The following is a 16217-nucleotide window of genomic DNA, read 5'->3' on the forward strand; positions in this document are numbered from 1 at the left end:
GATGACTCCACTATCAAGGTACTCAGAAGGAAGTTAAACTAAACCATGATGCCCTGGGATGTCCTATCCCGGGTTCAAGTAACGAACAGACTCTCTTTCCAGTACCCTGGCATAGACTTTATCAGGAAGGCTGAGGAGGAGTGTGACCCCTCTATAGTTGAACACACCCGCTGTCCCCCTTCTTAAAGATGGGAACCACCATACTCCAGAGGTACCACCCCTGATCTCCACGCAACATTACAGAGGTGTGTTGACAAGACAGCCCTACAACATCCAGAGCCTTAAATAACTCAGAGCAAACCTCTCATCCACCCCAGGGGTGCATAATTATTTAACTGCCTTAGTTACCTCAACAGTTCCCCACCCAAAGGTGCGGGGAACGAACCCTCTTGTCCAACGTACAGGCAGCAAGTCGATGGGATACTAGGATACCCACCGCAACACGCCGCCTCTCACAAAGGGCAACTCCAGACTGAGACAGAGTCCAGCCCCTCTCCAGGACACTGGTTCCAGAGCTCAAGCCATGCGTTGAGGTGAGCCCGACTTTATCTAGTCGTGCCAAATTAAGTATCTCCAACAGAAATTGTTTCCCCTGCGTCGGGACCTTGGCACAACATCAGACGGGATTATTTCAATAAACCAATGACATTTTGACTGATCATTATTTGTATCCTTCAGTGACTGTACAGAACTGTACTGAGCTAAAACCTCCAAAGTTTCAGAAGCAATAAGTCTTTAGATAGGGGGAACAAATTGTGTCAGGATCACCCTGATATTATTTGTATCAGGGTGATACAAACTGTAACTGTAACTTTACTGTATAAAGAGCTAATATCTCCCAAATTTCTGGAGTAGTTAGTCATTATAAGAAGTGTTTATGAACTAAAAATCATGAATGTGGGATACTGTTTGTCCGTGATTTCAAAAGGCCAGTGCATGCTCCCGACGCAGGGGAAACAAATTCTTTCGGGGTTACATAATTTGGCAAGACACCTCCACCACGATAAGGTAGCATTCTGTGGAGGGGTCATCAGAATAAAACATCAGAATAAAACAGGAAGATCACCATAACTGAATGAGAACACTAAATTAACATGACACAGAAGACACTGAAAGACAAAACACAGTGAGGATTCTAGAACAGAATGAAACACAAAAGGGATTTCATTAAATACTACTTAACCTAGGCACACATAGACCTCTGGAATATATAAATCGCATCCAGGAAAATATCAACAATACAACCTGTGTCCAAGACTGACCACGACACTTAGCTCTTTCATATACACTAGTTTGGTGAATAGTAGTTAGTAGGCTCTGTTGAAAATGTTATGCATTATTGTAATTTGATCAGTGTGGCATTAAAATAGGTTACAGTATATACCACAGCCCCAGGCTCTATAAATCAATAACTTGGCAGGTCAGTCACGTCATGTTCTATTGTGTCAGCTGATTGCTACAATGAAATTATGACACCACCTCAATGCACCAATCAGGTGATATTATTTTAAAGACCTTTAGTCAGGAATCAGAATCCATCATAGAACAGAAACAGTACCAATGAAGGTTATCAGTGATCTTCTTATGGCCTCTAACTGTGGACTCATCTCTGTACTTGAACTTTCAGACCTCAGTGTAGCATCTGATACTGTTGATCATTTACTGCAGAAATCAGAACACATCATTGGCATTAAAAGAAATGTGCTGCACTGGGGAAAATTGAGAATCAAATCTATCTGATAGACTCCAATGTGTTCATGTAAATAGGGGGACTTCACACAGCAAAGTTTGTCATGGAGTTCCCCAGGGTTCTTTTCTGAATCAAGTGTTTTTTACATTAAACATGATTGCCTTATAGGCAATTTTAGAAAACACCAAAGACATTTCTATTGCTATGCAGATGATACCCAGCTTTGTTTATCCATAAAGTCAAATAACACATATCCTACATAATTTCAGACAGGCTGAGATAACTCTGCTCAGCCATAAAAATCTTAGAAACATGGTGTCTAAACTGATACTTACTCTGGATGGTATCACTCTGGTCTCCAGTAACACTGTGAGAAACTTGGGGGTCAGTTTTGATCATGATATGTATTCAGTGTGAACATTAAACAAATATTTTAATAGTCTCCAAAATTAGAAACATTCTGCCTCAGAGTAATGCTCGACAGGGACTAGAAAATCACACTTCTTCCTTTTTAGCTTCTCTTCACTAGCTGCCCGTTAAATTCACAATTGAATTTAAAATATTTTCATATACTAAATGCCTAATAAGAGAAACGCCAGCTTATCTTAAAAATTCAAATAAAGCACTTCACTGTCAGACTGCATGCATACTTTTGGTTCCTAGATTTCTAAAAGTAGAACGGGAGGCAAAGCCTTCAGTTATCAGTTTCCTTCTCCTGTGGAACCAACTCCCAGGCCGGCCTGGGTGAGGTGACTGTTTATAATCCATTGTGCTGCAATAGGTTTAAGCTGCTGGGACAGGTTTGGCACCAGACCATATTGAACTGGACAGGCAACCAACTTTGCTTGACCAGGCAATGAACAAAATAAGATATTATTAATTACAACCGTATATGCATAATACACTGTTAAATCCTCCCAATTCTTTCGATCTTTGGGCTGAAGGAAGGACAATACTCGGTGTATAAATGGTCAATCAACAATTACTTACACTTTTGAGCATGGACCATCCGGATGGGGAGACATGCATGAAGAGGGACACAGCAAATCTCAAACTGGTGGAGGGTTACTCAAACTGGCCCCCACCTAGTCGTAAAAACCTAAACATTCACATTCTTTCTAACTCCTAGCGAGCCTGACTTATGGCCTTGGCTCCCTATATAATGTATAATGCATCATAAATAATATCATTCATTCACACTGAATCAGCAGTCTAATGTAATACAAATCAGTTTAATAACTGTAATAGTTATCACCTTCTTCTAATTCAGGAGAATAATACAAACTAAAACTACATAATAATTTCACAATCTTTAATTAGGGGTATAGCATGGCATAAGATAATATTATAATCCCACAACACTCATAGAGAAATGCAGCTACAGTAATAAATATAGCAGGCATCTCTTAATTGTAGACAACAGTACACCTAAATCATTGGATCAACTGGGTTTTCTTTGTACTAATATAGGGTCTTTACCATACAATATAAAGCACTTTGAACCAATTGTTGTTGTGAATTAGCACTATATATATATGCAGCTAAATTGAATTAAATTCATAGACATTAGTAACCACATTCACTCTATGCACTCCATGTGTGGACTCCTCTGTCATCCCCCGAGGTAAAACTACAACAGATATTGCTACAGTATTTGGCCATTGTGTTCCTGGCACAGACTCTTTGAATCAGCAGGAAATTTGCTGCTCCATCTGTCATCTGTTTTGTATCAAATATATCAATATGGGAATATGGAAGGCTGAACTTGTAGAGACATGAAGGGCGTTGGAACAGTGCAAAAACACAGTCAGTTCCAGATATCACCTTTGCTTACCTGGTTAAAACCAAACTGGACTTTGCGCTTTCTCAATTACATGGCCTACATCTGCAGAAAGATAACACTCTAAGAGTATTTGTACTTTGAGTCCGTTTACAGCTTTTATATAATCAAAATTTGGATTGATTGCTTACTTCAATATGGCCCCTAACAAGGTTACAGAATGTACTTTCAAAGTATTTTTTTTTTCATTAGACTCCTTTGCCGTTCTTAGCCTTACTGGTTCTCTGCACTTTAGCATTTTCCCCTTTGTTGTTTGAGTGATTTAAATTCCTCTTTCAGTGGAAGCATATAAGAACTTGAGTATTATTTACTTGATCTCTAAATTTCTGTACTATTCATTACTCATGAAGCTTTGTTCATCTTATCATGCTTATGCATTAAGCTGCAGCATTCCTCAGTTGTGCCAGATATGCATATATACATGGGCCTTCCCTACATGTTTTTCTGTGACTTTGCAGAAGCATGCTGGACACCCGCCAGAGTCCCGCCCTGTGTGTTCTGCAGAAAGTAAGAAAGAGAATTACACAATCTTCTTCCATATTTTGGCTTCATAGTATACCTATATATGATATATTACATAGTAACAAATCAACAGCTTTGATTTACAAGTCAAATGCACACACTATCTCCAGCACTTACATAAGATAGGCAAAACCTTTTGTCCTCACACATTCCTTAAGGTCCCTTTAAGGACAAACTACCCTTTGGAAACTGTACATGTGCCATTATAAACATCTGTGTCCTGTCAGCAAGCGGATTTCATGCACTGTGACTTTTTAACTTGATAAAAGTGTGATGATCAGCATACTGCTGTGACTGAACTTTGTCCTCCTTCCTGATAGAAAAACAACAGGGAGGCTATATAAAGGGGGAACAGAGGAGGAGGAGGCTTGTTTTTGTTCAGAGAGTTGCAGCCACGCAGAGCTGAACAGAGGGTAGGAAACTTTTTAACCAAAGGGTAAGTAACAACATTTATTATATTCTGTTAATTTACATAAAGTAAAGACCCATAAGTCAATGTTTAACTGCTGCAATAAGTAAACTGTTAAAAAACAAAACCAAAAAAACCCCCATTAGAAACCAGACGTTGGGGTATTTCGCAATATAGAATTTTTTTGAAGAGTGCGCAGGTTCTCTCTGCATAAACTACAACAGATATTTTGCTTGAACTTCTCTGCTTGTCATGCAGGAGTATATTGTAGAACATATTTTTTAATATAATATTCAGTCACAAATCCTCTCAAGTTATATTTTTATATTACTATTTGTATTTACTGCATCACTGGACTAAAATTTGTGTTGCAACACCAGTGAAAACTTCATAAAAGTGCTCTGCTCACTCTTACTAATTGCACAGATTTTGATATATATCCTATATCAAGTCCAGAAAGATTGCTAGTATGATATGAGGAATGTAAAAATTGAACACCTTCTCTGACCTTTTGTACTAATAGGCTGTGTTTTTCTGCTGAGTTTCATACATTTCTTTCTGTTCCTTTCTGTTCTTTCTACCCCGTTCCTCTCTGAAACTAAAGTTAGGGCAGTAAGGAGGCGCCACAGAAATGTGGGCAGGCCTCAGTCTGCTCCTCACTCTCTGCCTGCTCCATGGGGGTGGGGCAGAGAGTGAGGGGGGAGGGCCCCGCTGTCAGCCACCTTCAGACTGGAGGATAGGAGACGTGGAGCCTATGAAGGGGTCAGTAGGTCGAGTGACGGTGGTGGCCCTTTTACAGGCCAGCTGACTGTTCTGCTTGGTGCAGGCTTCCAGGTATGTGCCCGTCATATGACAATGGTTGTATATCACACTTCTCATTATTTATAACACAAAAAGTGTCACGACAATGGATCAGCCCTGTGGCAAAGCACAAGAGACTGGTAACTGAGATATTATAGGAGATTTTTTAAATTTGTTAAAACTGTCAAAGAAATCTTTCTATTCATATTCATAGAAGACATTTTTACTTTGACATGTTGCTTTGATACTGATTCCCAATGCTCTTCTTTTGAGCAGACTAGATGGCCTGCAGCAAAAGCTGGAACGTCAGGGTCTTAAGAATGTGGTCTACATGGTCGTTAACCACCAGGGGGAGCAATCCCGACATCTGCACCCTTTGCTGGAGGCCAAACTTTCCAAGAACATCATACTCTACAAGCAGGACGGGCAACAGCCTGATGTTTGGCAGACTCTGGCTGGAGAGAAAGACGACTTTTTCATTTATGACAGGTTTGACATGAAGTGGAAAATTCAGTTACATTTTTCTGGGAAAACCAATAGAACATTGTAATTTTGGACAACATATCTCACCTCCACAAGCCTAATCTTACAATGCTTTTCTGTCCCTTTGCAAACAGGTGTGGCCGTCTAACCCACCGCATTTCACTTCCATACTCCATCATTGGACAGGGCCATATTGAGCAGGCAATCAAAGACACCTACTGCAAACGCCTATGTGGCAACTGCACACATGAGGTATAGATCAAATCTAACAGAGAGTTGTTTTTTAAGTGAGGTAATATGATCATCATATAATAATTGTTTAATCAGAGGCAAGATCTTAAACTGTAATTTATGTAATCTCTGCTTGTAATTTCAGAGTGCTGAGATCCCAGAGGAGTGCACAGATAATACAGAGGTCCAGCCTGATGTCCCAGCTGAACAGGACGACACCAGACATGGTCATCAGAATGGTCACGGTCATCAGAATGGTCACGGTCATCAGAATGGTCACGGTCACGGCCACCATGGGGATAATCATGATGTTCATCCTCGTGGCCATGGCAGTGATCACAACAATGGCCATCATCATAGAAATCACAATGGTGCCGACCAGACACAGCACGGTGTTAGACCACATGGGCATTTCCATGAAGGTGACATGCCTCAGACCCAGCATCAGTTTGATTTAGGCCAGATTCCCCAGGACGTGCACAATCAACAGGTGGCACAGGAGGCTCATGCAGTCATTGAAAGGCCTTGATTATCTAGGAAGAACAGGTGAAAGTTAAAGTACAACTGACAGGGTCTGACGGGCTCTGACAATGAAATTAAGAGCAGCTGATGCTGACACTGACGCAGGCTGTTTGGCGAGGCAGGGAGTGAGCAGCCAGTCGGTCTCTGACACTGTGACGAGGCGTTACCCACCTCCTGACGGTGACACGGGCTGATAGGCGATGCAGTCAATGTCGTTAGGGAAACCTGACAGTGACGCTTGCCTCACACTGCCTGACAGGAGCCTCAGCCAGCCCAGTGAGCCTGACCCCCAGGTGTTGTTAGCTGAGGATGAGAGCAGCTGTAAGCTGATACTGATATCAGCTTCATATTAACACCAGTCAGCAACACCAGGGCCAAATGCTCTTTTTACCAACAAGTATTACCCTGAGAGAGGAGGGGGGGGGGGCATTCCTGACAGTAGAGCAATGGGTTAAATTAGAGTCAAGCAGAATAAATAAAGAATATCACAGTTTTAACTATCTCAATGTATCTGTCAGTGGGTTGCCCTCCTCCTTTCTCAGGAGTGTATGTGATTGCCATGTTTTCAAATTAGCCCCCCCCCCATTATGTTTTTTCCATCCTTTATGAAACCAGATGCAGAAACTATGATCTAGTGGCATCTGTATGATGTCAGGCTGGAGAAAAAGGAGAGGGTAGTTCAAAACATGATAAACCCTTCAAAGTTTTCAAAGTTCAGAAGTAGAAATGACACAAAAAACTAATAAAAATAAAATTAATTTAGAAGGAATAGTAAACAAGAGCATCACAGTTTATGAATTAGTTAAAAATATGTCTTAAGGTTGTATTTGCCTTTTTATTAGGGAAGTCCAATAGCACTGATCCATTACTGAGGAAACCCCCTAAAAGACATTTAAATATAAATCTAAAAACTATAGACCAATCTTCTTTTTTTTGTGGGGCATTCTATCGATTATCATTCTTAAGTACATATATAACAGCAGTAACTAACAGATGTTTTGTGCACAAGCTTTAACATATCTCAGGTGTGACCTTTTTCCATAAGAGAAAATCTTTAAATTTTGAGTACTAACAGTACAATTTAGTCTTTCACTTTTCATTTTACCAAATTTGGTATTTAGCCTTCAAAGTTCACACATTGCTACAAGGCTTTTTTCTTTTATTGAAGTTCAGGAAGACAGCAAGGAAAAACGAGAGTAAAGCAATGAATGACCGTTTGAATACGCTCTGTTCTTAGTGATGGTTTCAGTGGGAAGACATCAGTCACCCTGAAAACCTGAAGATCGGACAGAGAACTGTATTGGAATTGTATGCAAGGTGAAAAATGAGAGTTGAATAAAGATGGCTCAATTACTCGTCTAGTTTTCGATTATCATCTTTTTTTCTTTCAGTGTATATATTACATGTGAATGAGGGGGATCATATTAGCTGTAATATAGTATCCTGTCCCATTTAATTCAGTATAGTCACAGCTGATACTGTTTACATCAAAACAGTGCTCATACATTAAAAAAAAACAACAACATTGATCTTCCTTACACCTTCATGTGGACAATTTACAACATAATGAAACTATTCTCTCACTAGAAGAATAATTGTAAGTAATGGACTGCTTACTGAAACATGAATAAAAAAGGAAGTTTGCTAAAATGGTGTGATATCTGGCTTTCCTCATTTCCATAGGAAATGGAAATATTCTCACTGCCTTCCTCTCTCAGCTCAAATATAAGTGGTGCTTCCAGGTAGGTTTAAATGTGAGAGTATTTTTACGATTGTATGGTTGTCTGTGTTAACCCTGTAATGGACAGGAGACCCATCCAGAGGGTACCCACCTTTACAAAGCTCAAGGGAACATGGAAAAGTGAAGATACGAGATGTCACATAAAACATTACCTAGTAAAAGTAATGTTATTATGGAAATTATGATACAAATAAACATGGCTTTATAAAAAAAAAAAACAACACTTTTATAGGTAAATAATACTATTAAACACATAAGCCTATTAGCCTAAAACAGTTAAAATTCACTGTTGAAAAGATTGGGAAATTCTTAAATGTTATCATTCCACAAACAAGTAATAATAATAATAATAATGGATTGGATTTATATAGCGCTTTTCAAGGCACCCAAAGCGCTAGTATGAACATACTCTATTAAAGTTTCTTGTTATGTAATAATGTAGTAATGATATTTCTGATGCAGTCATGTTTATCTGTTTATCCCCTGTTACCTGTGGTTACCACTACACATCACACACACACACACACACACACACACACACACACACACACACACACACACACACACACACACACACACAAATAGTCTCCGACTAGATGAAAACTGTCATAAAGTTGATAAACTGGCTCAGGACACTGAGGAGTTCCTGATTTAGAGAGTGGGATTTAATGTTTCAGCAACTCAGAAAATCTGTGAGTAGATACTTTTTCCCTTTAGATGATCTGGAGATGATTTCTGTAAAAAGTGTTTTCACTGTTTTCCCAAATATGTGTCAGCAGATGGCGATAAAGATCTAGACAATAAACCACCACTACACCACCATTGAGCCATCAAGCTGATGTGTATACTGTTGAAGCCCTTCCATTCATACAGATTTGATAGAGCCTTTAATTGACAAGTTCACTGACAAATCCTCCCAAATTAGCATATTTCATACATTTCATACAATGAAATAAAGGGACTTCTTAGGTTGTTGGGTTACTCTCACATTTTCAAGGATCAAACCGTCTGTTTCTAGTTTCCTGCAACATATCAACAAATGTGCAGAAGCAAAGCACACATCGCACTCACAGTTTATGTTATGCAATTATTTATTTGGCTAAAGGAAAACACTTTGCTTGCACATGCTGATGACACGCTTACATTTCTGGTTTATAGTGATTGCACTGATGAGTTCTTGTTGGTTTGCCATTGTATGACTGTTTGCTTGTTATTGAAATAGCTTTAGATGCAACAAACATTAACAGAAGTGTCATCTAGAAGAGGAGCACCTTAAGCTCATCTTTCTATACTAACATTGGTGTAATGATGCCGGTGTCCAGCTCCAAAATCTGTGAAATTATCTCAAAGACTTAAAGCACACCAGCTTCTGCTCAGTGTTATCTAGCTGAATTGCCTGTTGGACTGTGTGTCTGAAAAGGTCAACAAGCAACCGGTGGTAATAAATGAAGCTGAGGTGGACTGCTTGTGTGGGCGTAATTGGACTGAAGATCCAATACAGAGGAACAGTGACTTATGGGTAATTACCTGCAATGTCCTGAGACAAAGAGCTGTGAGTGGCTGTCTCTCTGATTCAATCAGCCCCACACAGAGCTGGGCAGTACACAGCCTGTCTTAATTGTCCGATATGCTTTCCCCTCGATGCACGGATGCACAACGTTTTCTGCAGCCGTTTTCTCTCCATTTATACCGGCAGCACACGCTTGTGAACTCGTTCGCACAAAGTTCCTCTGTGTTTCTCGCAAACAAGCGCACATTCTTTCCACTCCAACTGCCACACATACACAGATGCAATTCCAGTGTTCATCTCTGTCAGACACACACACGGAAATCTGTTTGCATTTAAAACAGACCACATTAGGCAACAAATTTTCTTCATTAACAGCCTTCTTCTGTCACTCAGTGCTGATCTGAGCTGACCTTTACTGTGCAGTATGCACTTTCAATGCTATTATACTTTTAATGACACAGCTGTCAGTGGTTTTGGGAGGTCTTGTGAAGAGCTTGTTGAGCTGCATCTTGAAACGGGATTAGTCATAAATACTGTTGTAAATTATCTATAATAAGTAACATGATCTCGATAACTCTGGGAAATCTAATTTGTCTAGTTTAAGTTTGCATTTAAAACGCTAAAATAAAATAACTGGTCCAACACACAGCGTACAAATTGGAGATGGAGTTGAATGCAGCTTAGAAAGGCGCTTTGTAAACAGCATTAGCAGTTATATTTGCCTTTAAAAACGTTTTTTTTTTTCATTCATGAAGACAACATGACAAAAATAATGACCAAGATGCTGTATATTTATTTTGTAACTTGTCGAGAGCTTATTGATCACATATACAACACCAGAAAGGCTCAATTGGCAAGAGAACAATATCAAATAAACATCATAAACAAGTTCTTAGCCCCGAGTAAAACAGCAGGCAACAGACAAGGACAGCGGCTCCAAGGACGGAGGGGGTGGGTGTGAGGGATTTGTGTCAAAATATGAAGAAAACAAGCCAATGCAAACCGAAACGTCATACTTGAGACCACAATGGTGATGGGTCTGATTTTGGCATGCAGAACATTTCCAGCTTTATTAATCAAGATGACAACACGGCAGCGAAACTATTACTCATGCAGCACCATTCACAGTTACTTTGGCTAAGGTGGTGGGGCAGACAAATAAATAGCACATGGAAGGAAAGAGAGTGAAACCACTGAAGGTCATTAAAAATCAGACTGTATACCGCTGTACTCGAGTCAAGAATGAAACTGTTTCCTCAACAAGCTGAAAAATGTGTGGCTCGGTGCTCTTTGCTTGATAACGAGCAACAGCCAGCGCAGATTCCAGCAAAACTACTTCCAGACACCGTAGAACGACAAAAGCCACACTTGGACTGACAGGCTGGGGGCTAAAAGGCATCATTATAAAATATTTTACCCCTGTCAAAAAATGCGCTTTCAAATAATGAAATGCTGAAATCACATAGCGGGAGGAAAGTCCGAGCACAGAGTTACAATATACCTATTCACTCTGCCTCTTTTTTGATATGACTTCATTAAAAATCTGCATTTATCTATCTATAAATCTTATAGCAAATATTAAATACTCCATTACAATACATCTTTCTAGTAATCTGTTAAAAGCAATCTGTGTAAAATACGTTCTTTAAACAAAACTGAAGCTTATCGACACTGATACTGTTCCTCACTTTCTGATTACTGTGCTGACTAGAAAATATATAATACTAGTTTATAGCGCTGTTTTTTTTTTTCACTCACTTGATACAAAATATGTCTACATCAGATATATATTGTACGTGTACAAAGTGCTTCTTCTAAAGTGTCTGTAACATTTATAAGCTTGAAATAACATTTGAAATGTAGTAAACATTTGCACAGCTTGAAGAAAAGAAGCACCTCCCAAATATTTCTATGGTACTGTAACCTTTAAAAAACACTTTAACAGATTTGACTTTTTTTTTTCTTCCTTTTTTTTTTCCTTTTTCCACATTTCAGTTTGTACACTTTTAAAAATCACCATGGTACAACTGATGCAGGATCAAAACAGTGCTTTTCCCATGATCTGATCTTCCTTCATAAAGTCAGAGAGCCTTCTGGAGGTCTTTGGATGAGTGTAAACACTGTGAAAGATTCTCGGGGCGAAACGGTCACGTTACAATGCTACTGATTACGGACGTCGCCTGCAAAATACTTACGTACATGTTATAATGATCGTTGCGCTCTCTCGACTGACACCACAGTAAGGCTCAATGCGGGAAATATACATGCACTGAGCAGCAATATATTGTGGCTACTACTAATGACACAAAATATATATGCTTGTAATTTTACAGCAACAGTCAATATATTAAGACTTTTCTGCAACAGCAAAGACTCGCTGGGATAATTCGCGTCAGGCTGCAACGACATAATGCTGAGATATAAAGGCGAGATAGAGAGAAGTGGCACATATTTATCAGATTCCCATAAAAATAAAATCATTTTATGGCTCTTGCGTTGCTATGAGATTGTCTGATTAAAAGGCATATATTATCTGACTCATCTATCCACTTATTTGTATTAACGATGTATTTCTATGTTGGATGTGCTTCCTTTGCTCTGTAGAATACATTTGTGTTATGGTGAGAAAAGCTCATTTGGAGGCTGCCAAATGGAGGCTGTTCAGATTCAGAATCATTTCACCCACATTGTGCGCGTGCGCCATTAGCGTGCTGCCTGCTGTAACCCTAATTTCCTTCGGGATTAATAAAGTATTCTGATTCTGATTCTGATTGTATTACAAAAATCCCCCATTTCCATGAACCAGGACAAATTTATTGTAAACATTAATAAAGATATCTAACTTATTAAGCAACAATATATAACGGAGCTTTTCTTGGGAACGCATGCTCGCAGCTACATACATGCCAGTTTGCAGGTGGTCAGTACGAACTTTCATAATCACTTTGGATTTGAAAGGTTTTGTGAGCATGATTAGCAGGATGCTTATTGTGGTTTGCAGCTGATAAACTAGGTGAACGAGGCAAAGACTAAAATATGATTAAGGGAAATAGCTTTACGCATTATTTTCTTGTATACATGCACGCACGTGCGTGTTGCCGTTGCAGTGCTTGTGCAGATTTTTAAAAGCGATATCTCTGCACAGTTCACCTACACTGTCCACTTCTAGATCTTGCCTGCACAAAGCAATGCATAAATGCACAAGTTGTGATTGCATAAACATAGTACCATAGCACAGAACTGGCAAGCCACTTACAATATTATAGGCACAGGCTGTTAACACTTGGCAGTTAATAGGTAGAAAGATTTAGCTAATTACATTTAAAGTATGCTTTCACAGTCTTTCAGCTTGCTTCATTTACACCAGAGGAATACGAATCCCAAGAAGAAAGCTTGAGCATTATGGTTTAAGTTAAAAAAATATGCTGCCCTAGTCTCTCTGAATTGCTAGCTGTGTGCATGTGTCCCTTTCTCTCCGGTAAACTACTTAATCAACGTGCCCTTGACCAAGGCACTTGGTGGTGCTCTGTAATGTATAGCCCAGTTTTCTCCCAGCTGTGAGTGTAACTGAAATAATTCTTCCTCATAATACATGTGCTGCACTTCAGTGCAACGTATGAACTTGGCGTTAAAATTAAATGTCAATAAATAACCTAAAAAAAACCCAAACCACACAATTAGATATGCATATCAGCGTGTGGTATTCAATTAATTATGGGTACTAGTCCATGAAGTGTTTTAATTTCTCTACTGTGTCTACTTATGTGTAAGTTAGTGGTTTCCTTCCTTTCCCAGATTTCCTTTAAACACTTTCCACGGAAAGAAAGAGGTATAACTGTGACTGGACTAACTTTAATTTGCTGTTGGTGTTTGTTGCCCTGACTTTGGTATCTCTTGTGTGTGTATGCGCGTGCTGGATGTTTTTCTCTATTTGTTTAAAGCATTAAACATTCTATTGAACTAGAGGTTAAGAGGAATATAGCTTGACATTATATGACCTCAATTCCATTACTTACTCTGAAAGTATGAACAGCTAACTTTTAGATAAAATGAAGACCGGAATGCAAGCTAAATCTGGATAGGATTGAACAGTGTACTTGGTTGTTTTTTATAAAAATATATCTCTAGTGAAGTGCTAATATGATATGATGAGATAAGAACGGTCTATTGATAAACTGATAAAGTACCTCGTGGGGTAAACAGCATCACCGTCAGCAATGACTTTTGTTTGGTGTGAAAACTCACACCATTGTGCACTGAAAGCACTCTGTAAAATTAAGACTGTAACAGTGTCATTGCTCTGGGCACAATAAGCCAGAGATACAATGCAACACAAGGCAGTTAAGCATTGATATTATGTTTGCTTGGCTCACTGTAATCATGCATGGATGCATGAGATGCTGACGAAACAGAGCAAACTGTGCATTTGGTTTGTGATGTTAATATTTGGCTGCCTCAAAGAAGTTAAGAGAGTATCTTGTAGCCTTTTATATCTGCCTTTAAGCATCCTCTGAAAATAGACACCCGTACACATCTCAGCCGCCCACTGTGCTGGGAGTTACTTGGTTTCCAACGGGAATCGGGTAGGACGACTGTGGGTAACTTCCTGGTGAATCAGCCTTACACGTAAAGGTCTGATGTCATTGTCATTTCATTGTGAAAGGTTCCCCAGCAGGTCTGGGGTAATGTACCCCACAGGCATAGGTGCCTTGAGTGGGTGCTGTGGCAGGCAGGGAGGGGGGGTCTGGTGGCTAGGCAGGTTAAGGAGCAGACTGTGATGACTGTCTAACTCCTGAACCACTGTGTAGTCTGCAACAGGAGCAAAAAACTGGGGGGAGTCAGGAAGAATGTAAGGCGACTGATTAACCTCCGTTGTGGCTGCAGGTCTGGGCTCCACTGGCTGAGGATGTATGATGTGGTACCCCTCACCGGGCATGGGAGAGCTAGGGGGAGGAGTGCTGATTTGCTGGATACTGCTCTCTGTACTGTAGGCACTTCCTTCTGGATCCACTACTAGCAGCTGAAACTGTGGCTCTTTTTGCTTCTGTTCCTCAGACTCCTCACTGTCTTCACTCTCTTTCCGCTTCTTTTTTGTCTCCTTCTCGGCGGCTGAGATGCTCTCCTGGATTCTGAGTTGCTGTCCAGGAGACAACACCACACCACCAGAGGGCATAACATTGCTAACCTGAGCGTAGAAGTCTGTGTTGACCCAGGTCTGGGGCCCTCTGGTTTGGGTTTGGATGAGCTGTCTTTCATCTGTCTCAGAGGCTGAGGATCTTTCTACAGTATCAAGGGAGGTTTCCTCTTCATCAGGTTGTCCTGGTAGAAGCGTGGCCATCAGCATTAGTGTTTCTTCTTCAGGGAGATCTGTGTTGTAACAGGTGGCCTGGGCGGACTCAGCATCTGGACCACTTGAGGAGAAGCCAACAAAACAAGAAAGGCAAAGAAATGAGTATTCACGGAGCTATTTGATTAAACAAATAACACCTTTAAATGTAAATCTTTGCCATACCTGATTGAATTAGAGCAACTTATGTTGATGTGTTGACTGACAGGTTGGGACTGACCCAGGAGTTTCTGGGTGTCTGAGCCCCGGTTATCCTCCTTCTCTCCACTATCTACATCCTCTGTCTCATTGACCTCCATGAGCTCCACCCACGGCTCATCTTGGTAGAAATCTGGTGCATAAATGGGCAGGCCATCTATTCCTCCACCACTCAGCATAAAATTCAGCTCATCCAGCTTCCCCTTCTGCAAGTGTACAAACAAGTGTTCTGACATTTAGGCTCCAGAAATTGACAGTTTCCTCTGTAAAACACTCTTTGCAGACTTACGTCTAAAATTTTAAACCCAACAAAAAGTGTATGGCAGCTTGGTCTACTCACAAATTAACAACATAACTTATTTATTAATTTACATCAGGATTTATTTTTTTCTAATTGTTCAGAGGTGAGGTTGTTTTGTGTGGGTTTTAAATGCACTCTGTGAATAATACACCCACAACACAATCCTGAATCATGATGCTCTTTCTGTCTAATTCCCTCTGAGTGGTCCTTATGTCCATTTTTTCTTGTTATTTATATTCAGTTTTGTTTCACGTTTAATTGGTGGTTGAGTCAGATGATAAACTGGTAGTGAGTGTGAGAGAGACGATGGAGTGATGTGGTGATTTTGTGACCTAACATATCTCTACCAAATGAGCCGCACAGACAGACAGGAGAAATATAATTTTAAAAATGTGATTACACAATCCCTTATATAACGATTTTACTTCCAAACATTGCCTTTTTTAAATCTGATTAAAATACACAACAATTTTGATCCCCTCTGACAGCCACGCTACTTGACTGTGGGGGTCTAGCATTTGCTTGAAAAATCACAGACCAGAAATACCTTCAATAGCTCTGAATCGATTCCTTTGATTTTGGGTGCAGGAACAGGCGGCAGCAGAAATATCATTAATCTGCA

At 39.9% G+C, this 16217-nt stretch overlaps 2 protein-coding genes across 5 annotated transcripts in view; one reads left to right on the plus strand and one right to left on the minus strand.

The window, feature by feature from the left end:
* Nucleotides 1-5056: 5056 nt before the first annotated feature.
* The window catches only part of ghra (growth hormone receptor a), a 38017-nt gene continuing 26856 nt past the window's right edge, over nt 5057-16217 (minus strand). For all 4 annotated transcript variants that reach the window (XM_085181568.1, XM_085181564.1, XM_085181567.1 and 1 more), the window contains exons 8-10: nt 16143-16212; nt 15262-15500; nt 5057-15160 (exon numbers count right to left, since the gene is read on the minus strand). In XM_085181568.1, the coding sequence (XP_085037694.1) occupies nt 14401-15160; nt 15262-15500; nt 16143-16212 (1069 nt within the window). In that variant the 3' untranslated portion in view covers nt 5057-14400. The remainder of the gene's footprint in view (nt 15161-15261; nt 15501-16142; nt 16213-16217) is intronic.
* Nucleotides 5093-8148, plus strand: selenop (selenoprotein P). Its single transcript, XM_085181580.1, has 4 exons — nt 5093-5295; nt 5539-5751; nt 5880-5997; nt 6122-8148. Exons 1-4 carry the CDS (start codon nt 5093-5095, stop codon nt 6803-6805), a joined length of 1218 nt encoding a protein of 405 aa, XP_085037706.1. The 3' UTR covers nt 6806-8148.

This window comes from Neolamprologus multifasciatus, chromosome 12 (assembly GCF_963576455.1).
Source record: "Neolamprologus multifasciatus chromosome 12, fNeoMul1.2, whole genome shotgun sequence".
NCBI classification, from domain to species: domain Eukaryota; kingdom Metazoa; phylum Chordata; class Actinopteri; order Cichliformes; family Cichlidae; genus Neolamprologus; species Neolamprologus multifasciatus.